Source organism: Lepisosteus oculatus, chromosome 16 (assembly GCF_040954835.1).
Source record: "Lepisosteus oculatus isolate fLepOcu1 chromosome 16, fLepOcu1.hap2, whole genome shotgun sequence".
NCBI lineage: Eukaryota > Metazoa > Chordata > Actinopteri > Semionotiformes > Lepisosteidae > Lepisosteus > Lepisosteus oculatus.
The window spans coordinates 14,203,730-14,224,594 of NC_090711.1; the positions used below are offsets into that span (position 1 = coordinate 14,203,730).

The window sequence follows — 20,865 nt, forward strand, 5'->3', positions numbered from 1 at the left end:
TCTCATCTGAAGGACGGCGCCTTTTTTACAGTATATTGTCCCCCTCACTACACTGGGGCATTAGAACCCACACAGACTGCAAGGTCAGCGCCCCCTGCTGGCCCCACTAACACCTCTCCCAGCAGCAACCTTAGTTTTTTTCCCCCAGGAGATCTCGCATCCAGGTACTGACCAGGCTCACACCTGCTGAAGGGTCACACCTTCCTGCCTCGGGAAAAGCAGTGGGGAGCTATACCATACGAGCACAAGCTCACCTCTCGGAGAGCGACCACTCTCCATCGGAATAGGGATGGACGTCTCGGGACAGCGTATTGCCTGTTTCTAGCGCCGGGTCCTCCGAAAAGGAATAGTAGACAGAACTGCTGTTGAGACACCGGGAGTAAAGCTTTAGTGTGATGCTGAGTTTAAAACTTTGAAAAACATTTTAAAATGACCCAAACTCAGGACTTGATGGTGCATTTCCATCTGGATTCAAGGAAGAAAGCAGATCTGCACTTTGATTTCTCCTGCCCATGAGTGACAGGAATGCCAGTGATGCATCATATGAGGAGACCTGGACCAATCTAACAAACACTAAGGTGCAAGGGAGAGTCAGTGTTGCCACATTAACAGCCACACCTGTCAACACTACAGCATAAACAGTTTCTAACATGGACCAGTAGACTTAAGAACAGCTTCTACCCTACTGCAGTATGCATCCTCAACAGCTAACTGCAATGCCTCAGACTCAATACAAACCTGCACTATGCACTTTTTGCATGGTCTTCCATGTGGTTTTCTCACTACTACATATTTATGGCTCCTGTTATTATTTATGTTTGTAATGTACTGTCTACATTGTGTGGTGTTGTCTGCTGTACTGTGTATGTCCTGAGAGATCAGCATGAATAAGAATAAGGATTCCAATGCAATGTTTATTGGACATATGACAATAAACTCTACTCTACATGCCGGTAGCTGCTGTATAACGCAGCTGCAATGGATGTGTCATCATTCACTGGCCCATCAAATTGTTTCCAACGTGACGCTTTGTGGAACTGGGTGATGACTATAGATTGGCGTGGAGTTTCAAGGTTAGATTTCAAAGAGCTTGAAAAATACTATCAAGTTTAAAATCCATCTTGAAAAGACCAGAGAGCCATGCTGGCAGACTAACCTGGCTGCTAGGTGTGCGGGCAGCTCTGGCCCAGATCCCTCGCTCTCCGGGACGTCCCGCTCATCGGAGGAGGAGCTCCCCTCTTCCCGCCAGGGGGCGTCCGAACGCGTGCGCTTGCGTCGCCGCTTCTTCCTGCGGGAGGCGCCGCTGAGAGGCGTCCCTGGGGCCTCGCAGTCCTCGGCGCTCTCCAGGGGGATGGGGGATGTGCAAAGGTGCGCTGGGACCCTGTCCTGCGGGAGAGACACGGGCTCAACGCTCAGCTATATCACCCTGCAGCTCACAGCAGCAGTGTGAGCCTGGCCAATACCTGGATAGGAGACCTCCTGGGAAAGCTAAGGTTGCTGCTGGAAGAGGTGTTAGTGAGGCCAGTAGGGGGCGCTCACCCTGTGGTCCATGTGGGTCCTAATGCCCCAGTATAGTGACAGGGACACTATACTGTAAACAGGCACCGTCCTTCGGATGAGACGTAAAACTGAGGTCCTGACTCTGTGGTCATTAAAAATCCCAGGGCATTTCTCGAAAAGAGTAGGGGTGTAACCCCGGCATCCTGGCCAAATTTCCCATTGGCTCTTACAAATCATGGCCTCCTAATAATTCCCATCTTGAATTGGCTTCATCGCTCTGCTCTTCTCAACAATGATAGCTGGTGTGTGGTGAGCAGACTGGAGCACTTTGGCTGCTGTCACAAATATTATCATTAACTCAGTTGGCAGGGGTCAGGAGCACTCACTGATCTGACAGCCAGCTTAATTTATTTATTACTGAAGCAACGAAGTCTTTTAAAGAGATTGGAAATCAGTTATTTTCTTGTAGCAACCCAGCTGTCCACCCCCCTGTGGACATGCTCCTCATACAGATCCACCCTTGCGTTGGACATCCGACACAGTCCTCGCAGGAGAGTTAGTCAGTGTGGACAGGAGGAGCGGTACATCTATTCCTGTAAGCTCACAGGCGACTCTGGCGCGTTTCACTGTCCACCCAACCCCACTGGCCCGGCACCACCTTGACCATACAGCTTAATCTGTGCTCCGAGCCTGGGCAACATACAGGCAGAGCAGACAGCAGAGAAAGATATGGAAATATAAAGTTCATTTAATTTTGTTCAACCTTAATTTTGTGATTTTTGTGATTCTTGTGAGCTTGCAGAAAAGACATTTCATTGCCAGCAACTACTGCTGCACGCTGTATTGTTGTGCATTTGATAAATAAACTTTGATTTGATTTATATCAAACACATAACTAGCCTGTAAATTCTGCAATTTCCCTCACGGGATCAATAAAGTATCTTTCTAATAGAATTCTGAAAATTCTTAATAACTGTACACATTTATATACTGTTCTCATGCACCTTTAACAAGTTCACTGTGCCTACAGACAGACAGCCCAGGTACTGTTGTCTCTTTCATTACCTATAATCAGGAAGGAAAGTGCTGTGGTCTGGTACACCACTGACAGAAAGACAAAGAAGCACAGCGGCAAAACAGCACTGCAGGAAAGAACAGCCTTACAAACAACAAGAAAGATAAGTGTGGCAAGTTTCTTCTGTAAGAGTGTGGATCTGCATGGACTGCCTGAGCACCGGCAGAGCACTCCTTTCCTTAGCCAGGAAGCGAGCGGTGTGCTGGTGTGTCGTCATATCATAAGACAAGACTTCTTCGCTCTATACAAAGAAGAGTCTTTCCACTAAAGGGGCGGAGCAGTGGCTCTGTGGCTAAGGATCTGCGCCTGTGGCTGGAAGGTTGCCGGTTCAAATCCCGCAGCTGGCAGAGGAATCTTATTCTGTTGGGCCCCTGAGCAAGGCCCTTAACCCCAACTGCTCCAGGGGCGCTGTACAATGGCTGACCCCCAGCTCTGATCCCAAGCTTCTCTCCATGTCTGTGTGTCTCATGGAGAGCAAGCTGGGGTATGCAAAAAAGAAATTCCTAATGCAAGAAATTGTAAAGGGTTAATAAAGTGATGTTATATGTTATAAAGGGATAATAATTTAGTAGCCGTTTCGTTAGAACGCTAGTTCAGAACTTGAACCACTTCTGAGATCTCTTCAATACCAGACCTGATGAGCCTCAGGTGCTGAGCAGGGAGTGCAGTGGGAGTTGTGCTCCACTGTCACACTTACAATTTGGCAAAAACAGACATTTCACGGTTGCTGGGAGCAGCCGGTGACAAACCTGCAGGTCCTCGCTCTCCTCCACAAAGAAGGCCTCCCCGTTGTCGCCCAGCTTCATGTGCAGCTCCACCGGCTCCCCATTGATCTCGATGTCCACCTGCAGGCCAGAGCCACCCGTTACTGAGCCCAAAGGGCTGGGTATACACAGCCGCTCTCAACCGGCGCCCACTCCCGGCGACTTCAAGCGGAGGCCATGACACCCCCTCCCAAAGAATACCCATCCTGGACAGGTGTGCTGGGATGGGGAGGAGGGAGCCCCCTGCTTGTGTCAGTGGGACCCTTTCACTGTCCTGCACTCCTTCACGCACACAGCCTGCGATCATTTCATATTAATGAGCAGGATAAATGAAAAAGTAGTACGAATAATTTTGTACAGGTTCCTCAAGAGCAGCAACGGTATTCAATGTCTAAAGAGATTAGCAATCATGTTATGGAAATCATGAATTTGGATGGATGGATGGATGGATGGATGGATGGATGGATGGATGGATGTTTGCCCGTTATACCCTCCGGCTTGTAGGGGCAGCAACATCCTGTTGCTGTTTCCGTAAACATGAGTTTTTTTCACGGGACAGGGTGGTTAGCCTTCTGCCCAACCTCCAACATGGAGGACCTGGCGCCCGACGTGGGACACGGACCCACTACCCTGAGAGGATGAGTCTCGTGCTCCACCAACAGAGCTAGTCGGCGTAATGAAATATGCTGCACTTAAACTCAAACTTTTACACAAGGCATGTTCAAACCGACACTGAAGCTCTAGGGATGAGGATGAGAAGCCCTTCTATAAAGCAGGTCTGTGCTCCCCTGCCTGTCAGAGCTCTTTAGTCCCTCCCTGGTCTGGTCGGGTTCGGCCAGCGAGACTTGGACTGGACCGCGGACTCCCCCCCCCCCCTCACTCACCACCTTCTCGCGCGAGCGCAGCACCCCCAGCTTGCCGAAGCGCACGTGGAACGGCGAGCACTGCAGGGAGCCGTCGGGCTGCCGCACGACGAGGACGTCGATGCCGCCGGTCAGCGTGGCGGGGTTGAGCCCCCGGTACAGCTCCTTCACGGTCACGAACACCGTCTCCGCCAGCTGGCCCACGTAGTTCATGGTCTGAGACTGCAGGAGAGGGCGAGGGGGTTCATGCAAACTGAGCCTGTGCTGCCGCGAGAGAGGGTTAGTACACACGCTCCTCCTGTCCCCAACGGGAAACACCCAGCGTGCAGCTCATTGACCACTGAGTGGGACTCCTCCAGACCCTTCACAGCCATCACCCTGCTGGGTCATCAGAGAATAAATTCGACCCTTTTACAGATTGTGCACAAAGTATCAAGCAGTTATGAAGAGCATGGTAGCTCTGACACATCTTATGACTGGAGAGCATCTTAAAAAGCCTCTTTTCAGCCTGTCTTCACATAGATCTGGTGAGCATTGGATATGAGACCATTTCATACATTCTGTGTGCAGGACAGTGAGTCCCACTTCCTCCTGACAAGCTGGATGGAGATTTTCAGCTGTACAAAACAGCTCTGGAGTGTAAACCGGACGCAGGCAGAAAAAAACAAGTACCAATATAGTTTATAGAGGAACAGATTCAGTACTGATTGAACCATAGAGGATATGGCATTGCATCCAGGAGCAACGTTATTGAACCAACGCAAACATGTTGTTTCTGACCGTTAACATGAACAAAAAATACAATTTGAAGTGTGGGAAATCAAAAAGAAGCAGAAGAAAACAAAGGCATAGGTTAAGAAATCTTACCTGCACGTGTGCATTGGAGAATGAAAAAATTTACTTACTTTCTAACTAGCTCCTGCTGGCAGGCTTTCTGTCCATTACAGGGACTGAAGATGATATCCTATTGCATTAGCTTTAACCTTTGGATCCAGTTACACTCTGCAGTCCAGAAATCCCACTTCCCTGCAAGCAGCCAAGGTCTAACACTTATCTAGTATTTACAGCTGCATTCCAGGGAGGGCTAGCCCTGACCGCTGATGGACCTGGATCACAGCACACATACCTATGCCTCTCTCTAGGTGCTCCTGGGAGGGGACAGATCTTATTTAAACAGCAGAATGATGCAAGGCTTTGTGTGTTCCTCTTTGAAAGGTCAGAACTTCCAGCCCTCTGCATTACGACTGCTGTAGATCTGTGATCATTTATTACTGGAGGAAAAGATGCAGAAAAACAACCTAAGCACATCATCTTAGCTCATGTTGCTGAACAGAACAGAATTGTCAGCTAGTAGACAAGCCTCAGTCTCAGATGGTATCTCTGGTATCTATCTATGGCAACACCTCTTCTTTCTCTTAAAGACAGTAGGTTTTCCAGTAGGCACTATGGTACAGCAGATATTATACAAGGCTACTACTGTCTATAGTCAAAAAGGAGTGTTCCAAGTTAACAAGTTGACTTGTTCACACAGTTGCATTTAAAAAGGTGGCTCCTAGGTGCCGATCTGAACATAGTGGACAAAAAGGGTCTGGATATGTAGCAACGAAAGAGGTAGGAGGAGAAGGGAAACCTGTGGGTATCCCCCTGACTACAGAAAGGACTGGAACCACTATCCCCAGTGAACCCTCACAACACAGTACAAAGGGATGTACACTAATTCTTACCCAGAAGAGCACACAACACAGTTGTTAAAACAGAAGGAGTGTCATATTCTTAAAAGTAAAAACTCCTATGTGACATAATTGAGGAGCACAAACTCATCACAACACTCCACAACGTACGATCGGATTTTACTTAGAACATGAAACTGCTGCCATTCGAACGCATGATTCTAGTTCACTAAAGTCTCCATCTCACGGGACAAGAGAGCCTTTCTGAAGACTACCAGAGCTCACAGAAGCATCAGCACCACACGCTGACACACCTGGAGACAGGACAGACGCACTGAGGAACCACACAGTGGATTTGTCTGCCCTGGGCAGCTCCCTGTGCAGTAACTTTCTTGAGTAAGGGCTGCAGGCCTGATCGCAGCCAAAGTAAACACAATGTCACATCAACATACTTCGAACACCTGTAATTAATCTCTTTCTGGGGATTCTTTGTAATTTGTGTTTTAATGATTCTATCAATGAATTTCATTTGGTTTACACTGCTGCATAGTGCAGTGTTGCAATTTAGAGCTCATCACTAGGAATGCCAGTCACAAAAATATATAATAGATATACAGCATGTGTAAGACACTGTGGCCAAACAGGTGCTGTTTGTTGTTTCGAATTGCTTCAGGAGTTACAGGCTCATGTTTCATGCTGGCTGTCATCATTTGTAGGGCAGCAGAATGGTGCAATGTTCAGGTTTCTGGATTCATAACTGGAAGGTTGTGGGTTCTTACCCCAGGGGAGACACTGCTGATGTGCCCTTGAGCAGGCCACCTCACACAAATTACTCCAGTAAGTCGTAAGTACATCGTATAAATCAGTAAAGAAAGTGAATGTAAGAGTTAGACTTGTAAGGAAAGGAAGGCAGTGGGTTTGAATCCCAGGTGCGACTTTGGATAAATACCAAATCATCAAATAAATGAAAGACAATAAATAAAAAAAAACTAAAAAGAACCCTGGCAAAAGACAAAGGGTGTCAGTTGTCAGGCACCTGGTATCCAGCCGGTCACAGGTTGGCGACTGTAGCTTCAGTAACTAATACACAAGGGATCTCCAAAACAGCAGGCTTGAAACCTGCAAATAACGTGCAGCAGTTTCTTTTAGATAGAATGAACAGAAACCCTTGGGAGATAAGACAACAAGAACGTTATTTGTTTTCTTGGATGGCATCACAGCAGACAGAAAAAGTACTCCTGAAGCCAGCAGGAAACTTCAAACCTGCTGGTCAGACCCTGTTTTGATACAAGCTGTCATCACAACCTGGGTTTGTAATTTGTAACTGGTACATAGGTCAAAGTTTAGATTAAAGGCAGACAGGCAGAAAGTCCTAGATTTTAGTCTCTTACATTTTTAAATGACGTGCTAAGCATGATCTGAAAAGATCTGCATGTAAGTGTAGCTATAGATGGGCATCTTTCAATTTTCAATTTTCATCCTCATGTGTTTCAGGAAGAACCCTTCTCTAGTCTCACCACACATTTCATTTTAAATCAGTTTTTACTGTGCTGACAGTACAACAGGGCCAACAACTGCAAATGATCATTTCAACCCATTAAGGCAAACGAAACAAAGCAGACTAGGACTTGGTACACAAATCAAACAGCCACCTGAGTCTGACCTCACAGCTCAAGCCTGAAGAGCATCATGCTGCATTCAAGCTTCACAGCTAAAGGGCAGATGAAGACCTTTCTGCACTCCAAGCAGATGAGGTGGCCAGAAGAAAAGAAAGCCTGTTTCCTTTTTCGAAAAAGGTGGACACCCTCTGCAACTTAAGACAACCCTCGCTGTCCTGCAGGAAAATAAGATCACCACGGAGAAGCAGTGAAGCTGAAAATAAACCCGAAAGCTGCTGAGCTGCTTACCCACAGCGAGGGGTGCAGGGACTCGTTCCCCACGACGCTCTGTCCCTGGGTCCCCCCAGCTGCCATCAGAGGACAACACTCCCAGCATTCCCCACTGCGGCGCTCCCGGGTGTTGACAAGGCCTCTCTGGGTCTCGCTTGCTATAATCGGGGACCAGCTCCTCACAGGGCGCTACATCAAGTGACCCTAATCGCTTGGCCCCCAGACCCTCCTTTTCTCTGATGCCTCCGTTGCGGTGAACGTCTCCCACGCCCCCCCCTGCTTTTCTCCCTTTCCTCGAGATCTGCGAACTCCCCAGGCCAGCGCCGCGCTGGTGGTCTCCGGGCTGTGCTGTGTCCCCCCCGCCACCCTGGGCCTGTCTCTCTGGCTGCAGCCCCACTGCGCTGAGAGAGTGAGAGAGTGGGAGAGCGAGAGAGAGGGGCCCAGCACATTCACACACAGCCCCTGCCCACCCACCCCCCTCCCAGCTCTGTGCATTCACACTTCCTCTCGTGCTGCACATGACAGCTTGACCGCCGCTTGCAAGCCAGCAGTTTCTAAATAAATCGGGCACTTTTGCACCCAGCGGCCTCACGGGGCTTTTATAAAAAGCCGCGCAACCAAACACCGTGTACATGTGGCGTGTGGCACCTCCGATCGTGGGGTGCCAGAGGGAGGAGGAGCTGTCCTTGACCACGAGGGTGGCAGGCAGGTAGAGTATCTGGATCCCATTACGGGCACAGGAAGGAAGACAGGTGTGTGAGTGTGTGTGTGGGGGCGGGGGGATACAGGACTGAGAAAGTGCCCCTGTTGGGGAATCCGATTTTCTCACCAATGGGCAGAGCTGTGTGAGGAATCGTCGGGTAGAAAGGCAGATGTGAACGAGTACAAAACTGACTGGAATGGTCCCGGGCAGCAGTGCTGTGCCCCTCCGCTGCTGGCTCACCCGGGGCTTCTGGCTGGTGCGAGCTTTTTTTTTTTGTTGTTGTTGTCCCGTTTGTGTACAGACACAGTGCTCAGTTAAAGGATCTGCAGCAGGCAGCACTTTCAGAGTCCAGCTGCAAAGCCCCGAATCAGTGGAGTCAGCTGGTGTGCGGGGGGAGAGAGAGAGAGAGCTCGGACAGACGGGGAGAGGGCAGGACAGAGACACCGACAGCGGGAGAGGGAGAGAGCTCGGACAGACGGGGAGAGGGCAGGACAGAGAGACCGACAGCGGGAGAGGGAGAGAGCTTGGACAGACAGGGAGAGGGCAGGACAGAGAGACCGACAGCGGGAGGGAGAGAGCTCGGACAGACAGGGAGAGGGCAGGACAGAGACACCGACGGCGGGAGAGGGCAGGACAGAGACACCGACAGCGGGAGAGGGAGAGAGCTCGGACAGACAGGGAGAGGGCAGGACAGAGAGACCGACAGCGGGAGAGGGCAGGACAGAGAGACCGACAGCGGGAGGGGGAGAGAGCTCGGACAGACAGGGAGAGGGCAGGACAGAGAGACCGACAGCGGGAGAGGGAGAGAGCTCGGACAGACAGGGAGAGGGCAGGACAGAGAGACCGACAGCGGTAGAGGGAGAGAGCTCGGACAGACAGGGAGAGGGCAGGACAGAGAGACCGACAGCGGGAGGGGGAGAGAGCTCGGACAGACAGGGAGAGGGCAGGACAGAGAGACCGACAGCGGTAGAGGGAGAGAGCTCGGACAGACAGGGAGAGGGCAGGACAGAGAGACCGACAGCGGGAGAGGGAGAGAGCTCGGACAGAGAGACCGACAGCGGGAGAGGGAGAGAGCTCGGACAGACAGGGAGAGGGCTGGACAGAGAGACCGACAGCGGGAGGGGGGGGGTCGGTTTTAGCCTGCTGTTGAGGTGTTGCCGCAATCAAATAAAAAAAGCCTGCGGAGTGTAAGAGGAAGAGGAGGTTCTGTCTGTGCTTGGCTGAGAAGCCAAAGGGGCGAAGCTTCCTCCTGAGGCATTACAACCGAGCGCCAAGGGAGAACCCACCCTGAGAGAGACCTGCTGTGACAAACACAGGCGGTAATGTGGTGGACCGTGCTGTCACGGACCTGAACCTCTCTCTATGAGCGCATTCACTACCAGGCCAAAACGCGAAACACCCGATCTGACATTAAAAGGGCACAGCACCCCACACTGACAGCCCAGCACCCCTGTATGACCTGAACCAGTCATCTTGGAGAAATGCACCGAAAGATCAGAGAATTCAGATATTACTGAATCCATTCCCAAACACCATATCAAACCAAGGAACAATTAAAGGTTTACTCCATGCTGAGAAGAGAAGAAAGGAAGCACAACGTTTCGGCTGTGGAGCCTTCTTCCGGTGCGAGGATGTGGCTATACCATATCTGACAAAAGTGAGAAATTCGGCTTGAAATCAAGAATTAAAAATATAAAAACTAAATCGCTGCACCATCGAGAGCACAGGAATCACCGTGCGGTATGGCAACACCTCTTCCCGAGAAAGAAAGGCACTGCAGAGAATGGTCAATATGGCCCAGAAGATCATCGGCTGTGGTCTCACCGAGATTAAACAGCTCTATGAGGACCGCTGCCGTGGTAGAATTCTGGCCATCACAGAGGACAGTCACCACCCCGGGCATGAGCTCTTCACCCCACTGCCCTCAGGCAAGAGATATAAGAGCATACGGACACTTACCACTAGATTCTTCAATAGCTTCTACCCACAAGCAGTGAGATAGGCGAACACATTTAGCCAACCCCCTTGGACCACACCTACACCATCACCATCTACCTCTTTATGATTTCTTATTTATTGTACATCTCCAGTCATTGTTTACACGTCTGTATTGTTTACATTCAAACTGTCTACATGTTTACTTGTACACTGTCTACTTTTTGTTTGTATATTGTCTTGATGCACTGTTTGCACTTTGTGTTTTTACACTTGTTTTACAATCGAGAGACTTTCTGTAAGAATTCCATTGTAACAGTACATGTACCGGTTACATATGGCAATAAAGTTCAAGTTCAAGTTAAAGCACAGGAAAGCTAAAGCAGACAGCAATAGCCCTTGAAAGGCACTGTGAGAACTGCCAAATTGGACACAAACAAATCGAACGATGCAGGTTTGTACCTCAAATACTGTGAGAAGGCGAAATGGTACAAACGCCCTTTATGTAAAACAAAATGCAAACTTAAACAGGCAATTCACAGTAATCAGAGTCAAAAACCCCAAACTGCTTCTGGAAAAACTGGACCCCTCTAACTCTGATCCTGGACTGGTGCTCTCCAGGACGTGTGATGGGTAGCTTTTAAATCACCGATTTACCAAGAACTGAAAAATATTCCCATTATCAATTAAAAAGGTGGGGTTGCCAATTAAGTCATTTAGAGGTCATCTAGGATCAAAATCAGAATATCCATCAAGGGCCAGCACTTCCTTCATTCAAACATTACTCCCTTAATTGATCAACTGCTTTCAACAAGTGATCCTGATCTTGAATAACAGGCGATTTAGGGTCACCTGTAAGAATAGAGGGAATACTTTGGGCCATGGCTGGACACCCCGAATTTATTTGCCATGTGTACATGTACATTGGGATTCTTATTTATGCTGTTCTCTGGGGATGTGCACATTACAGAACAGTAAATAATAAGTAATGGAACAGATAAAGGTCTACTCCATGTTGAAAGTAAAAGAAAAGAGAATAAGCAGCTTTTAGCATGGAATAGACCTTTACCTGTTCCTTTGCAGCCTATGCAAGCTGACCGTTCCCTACTCGAACTTCTTCAACCAATAAATACTGAGTCACAACAACATAAAACGGGTAGCACAAAACAATGAACACACAGGACAATAGATACGAGTAAGCCAGCACAAAATGCGTGTTTTAATGTTGCAGTTTGTGGCCAGGATGGCTGGGATCATGAATGACGGATTGGACTTTATTGTGACAGCAGATGGTGTGAATCTCACTGATTGGTGGTAAATCACATGCTATAACTCTCTGTGCCATTGCCAGGACCTTTTTTAACTGCGTCTTTGTCATGCATGGTAGTATCGCTGTACCACACAGTGACGCCACTAGTGGGGACACTTTCTACGCCGCTGCAGAAAAAGAGCACAGAGAGGAATCTGGAGCAGCTGACAGTTTCCACTGTTGTGCCCTCGACGCGGATTGGGACGCGACTCCCTCTGGGTCTCCTGAGGTCCACAATAGGCTCTTTTGTCTTGTAGACGTGCGGAGCCAGGTCGTTGTCATGGCACCACCGCACTCCCATATGCGGACTCATCGCTGTTACTGATCAGCTCAGTAACTGCGGCGTCATCTGCAAATCTGAACATTTTTATAATTAACAAGCAGCCCTGGAGAGCTCCAGTATTAAGGATCACTGTAGAGGAGATTTTATTGCCAGTTGCCACTACCTGAGGTCTGCCAGTCAGGAAATCCAGTATCCAGTTGCAGACGGAGCTACAAAAGCCCAGATTATTGAGTTTCGGGACCAGCATGGCAGGGACAACTGTGTTCAAGGTTGAGCTGTGAGCTATAAATAGCATCCTGGCTCAGGTGCTCTGCCTGTCTAAATGCTCTTCACCAAGGGCCGTATGAAGTGCTAGAGCTACTGCATCATAAACAGACCTTTCTGAGTGGTAAGCAAAGTGAAGTGGGTGGAGGGAGTCTGGGAAGGTACAGTTGATATATGACAAGACTAACCTTTGCAGGCACTTTACAGCCACAAAGTGAGAGGCACTAGGCAGTAATCTGTGATCAGTAATCACCCAGGCGGGGCTGCACATTGGTGGTGGTGGAGTGGAGTCCCCATTACCTATAAAGTGCTTTGAGTGGAGTGTCCAGAATAGTGCAATATAAATGAAAGCAATTATTATTATTAATCTGAGATAGCGGACCAGCACAGGTTTTAAGGACACGAGGGGAGACACCACCTTTCACTCTCTTAAAGACTCTACACACCTCATGTTTAAAGAGCTGCAACACAAAGTCCCCTGGCTCGCTGGGAGCCTTGATAGTGGGCTCGGTGAGCCTCAAAGGGGGAGTAAAGGGTGTCCAGTTCACCTGGAAATGCATTAGCCGGGGAAATACCACTGGTGTTGCCTTTATAGTTAGTGCTAACCTGCAAGCCTTACCACACACCCCGAGTTGGTGTCCCAAAGCTGTTTTTCTCATTTGTCTCTGTATTCCACTTTAGGCAGCTTGATAGTTTTTTCTGGGTCATACCTTGATCTTTTGTGCAGTTTTGTGCCCTAATGGTGAAGTAACAGTACTCCAGTATGTTGTCTCTAGTGGAATACTTGAAAACCCAATTAATTGACCAAACAAAATGGGTCAATCTGGAAAATCCATTTTGATTTCACCAAACCTAAAGGCATTAGATCACAATTGTAGATGTAGACTGTAGATGGATCTACAGTCATTTAAAAGTTCTGGAATTGACTCATTTTCAGAACAGAAATGGTAGAAGTAGTGCTTTTGAGTGAACCAGATAAACAATGTTGTGAAACAATTTAAGAAATGCATCTTTTGCAACAAAGTTGCATAGACTTTTTCTTAATACAGTGACGCCTTAAAAAATTAAAAGAAAGCCTATTTAAAAATGCTGATTGGTGTGTGGGTCTCTCACTCATTTAATTCAAGTCATCTGTTCATTAGGCCTTATATAAAGTGGACAGGACATGGTTTAATACATTTTTATGTTATGACCGGAGATGCCTAGGAGACAAAAGCCAATAAGGATCTGATTAACGCCATTAAGAGCAGAGATGGAATGAAACCAGCAGAGACACTGCACCTACAGGGCCAGTGTTGCTCTTCACCATTATGTGCTCTGTGGTGACATTGGAAATAGGAAAAAGAATAGGATTATCAGGGGCACGTCCCTCACCGTCATCACCAAGCGCGAGTGTCCTGGCTGATTAATCCCCAGCAAGTGGAAAATAACTCTACAGTCTTAAAAATCAGAATGTTATCGACAACCTCATGCAGACATGCACAGGTAACTTACTGTACGATGAATTGAGGGTACGGCATGTAAAACAGACGATGTCATTATGTGGAAATTTCACCTTTACACAGATGGATCGGGATGCAGTTTATTGATCGATGCACTATAGGACTAGGAGAAAGCTTACTCATAAGGTATTATTGTATTGGATGCACCTCTTTACACAAAGGGGAGTGAGAGAGTGGAACAAGCTACTGAGCCATGTAGTTATACTGTGACTTCTCTCAAGAAATGTCTGAATGAGATCCTTGGATCAATTAGCTACTAATGGCTTCATCTCATTTAAAGCCTTTATTTAGCAAGTGAAGCAACTTCAGTATAGGACTTGCATTTTACTATTGACTTATTGTCTTATGACTTCCACCCAGCACAAATTTGGAAGGTATGTTATGTCTGTGGCTGGTTCGTTTTCATAAAAGTTAGGCGTGTCCGCTGCAATGGAGAAAAGATTTGCACAGCCGTAAAGACAAAAGAAACCTCCCTGTGGGTATTTCAGGTTCAGAAAAGAACACTGAATAGTTCATAATGTCACGCCGTCTGAGCAATTCTCTCGGGTAAAGGGGGAATGCACACCTGTGAGGCCCTGAGCATTGTTCCACTGCACAGGTGATATGACCACCGCACTAAGCAGAACGGCATGCCCAGATGTGGAGAACACAAAGAGAAATGCTTGAATGCTTCATTTAATCTGCACGTGGGCTCATTTACAGTGCTGTGAACAACGACTCACCCCTTCATGACCAACAGGCAAGTATTACAAAAGCCAGAGGAATATGTATTTCAGCCATGCAAAAATGGTTTTCAGTGCGCCCACATCTTCTGGCTAAACTCTACTTGCTGGAGGGGGAAGGATGCACCGTCAGCTGGCCTACAGATCAACAAGCACACAGCTGGGACAGACTGGGCTGCAGCTGACGGTGTGAAAATCAACTCTATCCAGGTGGATGATGACCTACATTGACCATGGAGGTCTGAGATCATAAGAGGAAGGGCAGAGCAGTACTTACAGAGTTAGGAAAGTGTCTCCCCAGCTTGGTAACTCTCTCCCTGACACGGTTTCTGTCCAACAAACGATGGAACATTGCAGTCTTGGTTACAGCTAGAACATTCACTGCTGATATAGTTATTGTTGAAGCTGTTTTAAGGCTCAGTCTTCCTTGTCTTCAGAAATTAAAGCCGAGGCTCAGTCCTGTCGGACTGCAAACATTTCGTGGCTGCAGTCGTGATGAAAGAACACACACTACTCAGAATAGGAAGACCTTCTCTTTCTTCATTTCTAATCAAATCCAAAATCTTGTCCAGTCACTGTTAAAAAAGGTCTCAGGGTACTGCAACCACACAGCTAGGAACCTTGAGCAAGACATCACTCTTTGTGTCAAAATATGCCTTTTGTTCTCAACTCTGAGCAGGCAGATTTTTAAAATTTCCTTTGTTTTAGGCAATTCCTTGATTTAACAGTTTAGAGGGTTCTGAACACCCGGATCACGATGTGCATTTTCAATGCAGTACGGAGTTGACTTTAAGCCCTGTTTTATTTTTGTTACAACATAGATCTCAGGATGGGCTAAGGTCATCTAGTATTCAATACTCTGCAGAATGTAAGGAAGTGAAATTCTCCTCTATCCAGTTCAACATGAAAGACTCTACCTGTACGAAAAGCGTGACACATTTAGCATTAAAAGCAAAGCACACTGAGCAAACAGAAGAGAAAATGACGTGGTGCATAACGCCAGCTAATAGCTCCTGTATATACTGTATGAACAAATATGCACTGCCCTCTATACATTACATGGACATTCAAGTCACAGAAACTGGGCATGGCAAAAAACACAATTTGGAGTCTCGAACATGAAAGAAACCACTGGTGTACAAAGCAATTGGCAACGACCAGATCGGTTGAGGAAAACAGCTGCAGCTGATGATAGAAAAGATATCAGAGCTGTGAAGAAAAACATTAAAACAAGTGTCGCTGAAATTGCCTACTGCCTTCATAATGCAGGGGAGAAGGTATCACAATCTACTGCAGAAGACGTCAGCAGCAAAATTATAAAGGCTACACTGCAAGATGCAAACACCAAAAACTGAAAGGCAAGATTACAACTCACTAAAAAGTACAGAAATGGGCCAGATAAGTTCTAACATCAAGTGTTATAGACAGATGAGACAAAGATAAACCTCTACCAAAGTAGGACAAGTAGGAACTGTGGAGAAAGGAATAAACTACAGATGAACCAAAGCACCACCTCATCAGTTAAACATAGTGGAGGTAGGCATAGCTTGCGCATGCTTGGTTGCCACTGGAACTGGTTCACTGTCTCTTATTGAAGATGTAACTAATGACTGTAGCAGCAGATGGACTTCAGAAGTGCACAGAAACATCCTGTCTGCCTCCAGACTCATTGGCTGGCTCCTCATCATGCATCAAGACAATGATCCAAAGCACACTGCCAACACACCCCAAGGAGTTCACCATGGGAAATGTGGAGAGTCTTAGACTGGGCAGGGCAATCTCCTGATTTAAATCCAGTCGAGCATGCATTTTACGTGCTGGAAAGGAAACTGTAGTCAGAACAACCTCCCCCAAAACAAAGAGGAACTGAAAATAGCTGTAGGCTCTGCAAAGCATCTCAAAAAGAACAAACCAAGAGTTTAGTGATGTCGGTGGGTCTCAGGCTTGATGCAGTTATGCGTGCAAAGGATTTGCAACCAATTACTAAATTTTACACTATTATAATAATAATAAACTTTATTTTATATAGCGCCTTTAAAGGTGGCTTCTCAAAGCGCTTTACAGGATGACAATAACAATAAATAAGAAGACTACAACAATAAATAAGAAGATTTCACAAGATAGGACACAATTATAATTACAACAATAACAATAGAGGAGACCGTGGAAGGTGGTATTAAGAAGAGCAGAGGGGTGAAGAATGGAACCAGTTAAGTAAAGGCTTTTCTGAAGAAGAAGGTTTTGAGTCTGGATTTGAAGGAGTTTAGAGAAGGTGACTCTCTAATATCCTTGGGCAAAGAGTTTCAGAGGTTGGGGGCATAGCAGGAGAAGGCCCTGTCGCCCATACAATGTAGACGGGCTTGGGGGACAGTAAGGAGGGCAGAATTTGAAGAGCAGAGGTTGCGAGGTGGGGAGTAGGGCGATAAAAGTTCAGACAGGTATTGAGGTGCCAAGCCATGTAAAGCCTTATAGGTGAGCATGAGGATTTTAAAGTCTACGCGGAATTTGACCGGAAGCCAGTGCAAGGACTCCAGGATAGGAGTAATGTGAACACTTGCACTAGACCTGGTCAGGATTCTGGCTGCTGAATTTTGGACATACTGCAGCTTGTTCAGAGTAGATTTAGATACCCCAGGGAGTAGAGCATTGCAGTAGTCAATTCGAGAGAATACAAATATGTTGATCAGCTTTTCAGCCACAGTTAATGATAGCATAGGGCGTAGTCTTGCGATATTTCTAAGGTGAAAAAAAGATGTTTTGACAGTATGCTGTACATGTGGGTCGAATGTTAAGCCAGAATCGAATATAACCCCAAGGTTTTTCAATTTTGATTGATATTTACTTTAAGTTAATTTAAGTCAGCGTAAATTAGCAAACAACACTTGCATAAACTGTGGTCAATTTGCTTTATTGCATACAGTCGTGCCTGACGTTACTGGGTACATACACGTAAACACCACCCTCTGTTTACACTGTTTACAGAACAAAGTCTGATAACACCCCTCAACGTGTCCTAAACTGCGACGGAGACGGACTACAGAACAGAGCACGCTTGGTGATTTCTACACGCATCTGCCTTTCGTCTTGCCTGCAACCATGTCCTCACCACAGACAGTTTAATGACACTACTAAACAACACAATACATTGTAACCTTTCGTGCAGAAATCGGCGAGTATAATACTACATTTCGATTAACAAGACAATCTTATTTAACAAGACTTCACTTAACAGTAGGGACTCAACAGTGGTGTAAGTAGGATGTTTTGTCTATAGAAGTTCTCCGCAGTTATTCACGCATTTAGATAAAACTACATTTGGAAGTTATTAATACGTTACAGCAGCAAAATCTAATTTTGCTTACAAGATGCCACCTACCTCTGCAGACGGAACTCTGACATCAGGAAAGCAACTCCACCGTGAAATCTAAGCGTCCAACTTCCGGCTTCCTGTGTTTGAGCTCCGGTGACTTTCAGATGGTGCGTTCTAATGTCACTGAACTTCAGTAACCAATCACAAAACTAGAGAAGACGTTAGCCCCGCCTCTGGACACACCGGAAAGAAAATAAGGAATCTGAGTCCCTCCTACTTCTGGACGCTGAACCTTGGGAGAAATAGTAGTACTGCAGTGTATCAGCGGGAATTTAAAAAATAACATCTGCTCAGAGCAGGTTACCGAATTCACCAATTCTCCTTTTAGCATAATCTGCTTTAAACCACGTCTAACAGCTGCATATAAGTTCAAATAAATTCAGAATTTCATAATCAAGCTAGTGACAGAGCGAGGTGCTGAAATCCCAGTCTTTAACCGGGATTTCTCAATTTTAGATTTGTGAAGCCCGCACGTCAAATATACGACCAGAAGTTTAAATACAAATTGCAATTAAAAATACAGCAAAGTATGTGCGTGGCTACAGTTAGAAAAAGAACAATAAAATATTTTTCACATATTTGACGCGATCCGAAGCAGTATCTCTTATTCCTTGTTATGCTACTGACCATTATCTGACCTCTAACCAAACTCGAGAAAACAGGTGTCATGGGAGACTTCCTCATCTACACTACATTACAATTTAGCTATAGAGTGTATGCTATAAATTTCATGTTAGATGTGTTTTACGGTATGTATTTTCGTAGTGAGCTACAAAATTCAAAATCTGTCTACCCTAGTTGTATCAAGTCCTGTTTGGAATTCACTTTATATAAGCCTCTTTCACCTTTGAAACACCTTGGAGATTAAAAAAAAAGAAACTGTAAAATCTAATAAAACACCACTACTGCTAGTAATAGCACAAATAATACCTGGTCGTTGCGAGGCAGGAACGGGGAACTACTAATTACTATTGAGGCCATTAGAGGGCGACCGTTACTTACTGTGCACGAAATTACTACAATTTTGCTACGTAAACCAACAGATTCCAAACCTGATCTCCGTGGACAGTCTTCTCATCTATGTTTTATTCTACCACACTTCTTAATCACAGACCAATTTATTCCATCCAACCTTTTGGGGCATTTCGTAAATAGCTTTTAGCTTCTGAAACATTTATTGGGATTGGTAATTGATACCAGACTTTTACCAGTTAGTTTCCGAGATAAGGAATTTCCCAGATTCAGGTGTGTTATCTGAAATGGTTTTGGAAAAGGGAAAAGAGTTATTTTTGGAGTGAGACTTACAGGTTATTCCCGGCTGTGTGTTAATCATTTATGAAGAGCTGTTTAATAAGAATTAAGAGAGCAAACAGGTAGTTAAGGAGACATTGCGTGCCGAAACTATTAAAAACAACACTCCTGAAGTAAAGTTGTTTTTTTAACCAAGGACGCAGTGCAGACATCGCTAAACAAACAGATCAGTCAGCGATTTAAGAGCTCAGTCTTCCTGCTGGAGTGGGGTGGGCAGACTCTGACCTCAGCAATGCCCATTTCAGAGATCGAAAATTTGCAATGAAAATCTGCATACATGGCACCCAGCATTTGTAACAAAGTTACCAATTCATTTTAGTTTCTTTTGAAGCTGCTTTTACTTGTATGTACTTTAAGAATTTTTTAATATGCACTTGTATGTCTTACTGTGTACATATCACACGTCACAGTCATTAAAATTAAATTAAAAAGCACTGTGTAATTCATTTAAGAGTCAATGCCCCTGGAAAACAGAATTCAATTATTCAGAAACTATGTTTTCTTAATTTATTTAATATACAATTTCCTGTGCCTATTACTGCCTTTTGTTTTTAACTTCTTCTTAATTCAGAATTTGCTCAGATGGCAGTCAAGACCTACCAGAATTTTATTCACAATACAGAAGTACATTGTGCCCATTTCTGAATATAAAATAAGGTACAGCATGCCATAGGGAATATATCCCAACTGTCTTAAAGGCAGAGGAGCACAGCCAGGAACTCCATAGCTTTGAATCCCAACCCAAATTCCACAACCTCCGAGTGTGTTCACACACGGGTGTGACAGAGGCAACAGAAGACACCACACTGGAGCACCGCTGCAGGGAGTGCGCTGGCAGGCTCAACGCCTCTCCGCTCACAATAAACTTCACCCAGCAGAGCTGCCACTGCCAAATTTAGAAGTTTTTCTGCCCTCTCAACCAGCAAAGGATGTCTTCAGTTACACTTACTCCCACTTGCGTGCTGGAGCTGTAGTCTCCTGTGTGCCCCAGTTATAATCATCCCCTGAGAGGCAGTTAGGGGTGGCTATGTGCCTGACCATGAAGTCAACGCTGACCTCCATTGAGATGGCCAGAGCTATAATAATACTAATAATTCCTTACACTTATATAGCACTTTTCTGGACACTCCCCTCCACCACCAGTGTGCAGCCCCACCTGGATGATGCGACGGCAGCCATAGTGCGCCAGTACACTCTCCACACACCAACTCTCAGTGGGAAGGAGAACAGAGTGATGAAGCCAGTTCAGAGAAGGGGATTATTAGGAGGACATAATTAAGACCAATGGGAAATATGTCCAGGATGCCAGAGTTACACCCTTACTCTTTTCGAGAAATTCCTGGGGATTTTTAATGACCACAGAGAGTCAGGACCTCAATTTTACATCTCATCTGAAGGACGGCACCTGTTTACAGTATAGCATCCCCATCACTTTACTGGGGCATGAGGGCCCACACAGACCACAGGTTGAGCGCCCCCTACTGGTCCCCCTAACACCTCTTCCAGCAGCAACCTTAGCTTTCCCAGGAGGTCTCCCATCCAGGTACTGAGCAGGCTCACACCTGCTGAGCTCCAGTGGGCAGCCAGTTGTGAGCTGTGGGGTGAAGTTCCAGTGTTACTGTGGACTTACTGGAGAGCCCATCTTGCCCTTTTCAGCCATGTTCTTGCCCATCCTCCATGTGTGCTGTAGAACACTGTGGTAAAC

General features: G+C 46.3%; 1 protein-coding gene across 4 annotated transcripts in view; it reads right to left on the reverse strand.

Annotated features, from left to right (window-relative positions):
• LOC102684619 (phosphatidate phosphatase LPIN2) overlaps positions 1–18,027 on the reverse strand; it is a 35,411-nt gene extending 17,384 nt beyond the window's left edge. Inside the window, exons 1-6 of one of the 4 annotated variants that reach the window (XM_069179348.1) lie at positions 17,856–18,027; positions 5,329–5,473; positions 4,224–4,424; positions 3,325–3,420; positions 1,157–1,386; positions 255–362 (exon numbers count right to left, since the gene is read on the reverse strand). In XM_069179348.1, coding sequence (XP_069035449.1) covers positions 255–362; positions 1,157–1,386; positions 3,325–3,420; positions 4,224–4,415 — 626 coding nt within the window. In that variant the 5' untranslated portion in view covers positions 4,416–4,424; positions 5,329–5,473; positions 17,856–18,027. Of the gene's footprint in view, positions 1–254; positions 363–1,156; positions 1,387–3,324; positions 3,421–4,223; positions 4,425–5,107; positions 5,306–5,328; positions 5,474–7,779; positions 8,205–17,855 lie in introns of those variants that run through there. The other 3 variants (XM_069179347.1, XM_069179346.1, XM_069179349.1) reach the window with 3 other exon arrangements.
• Positions 18,028–20,865: the final 2,838 nt, after the last annotated feature.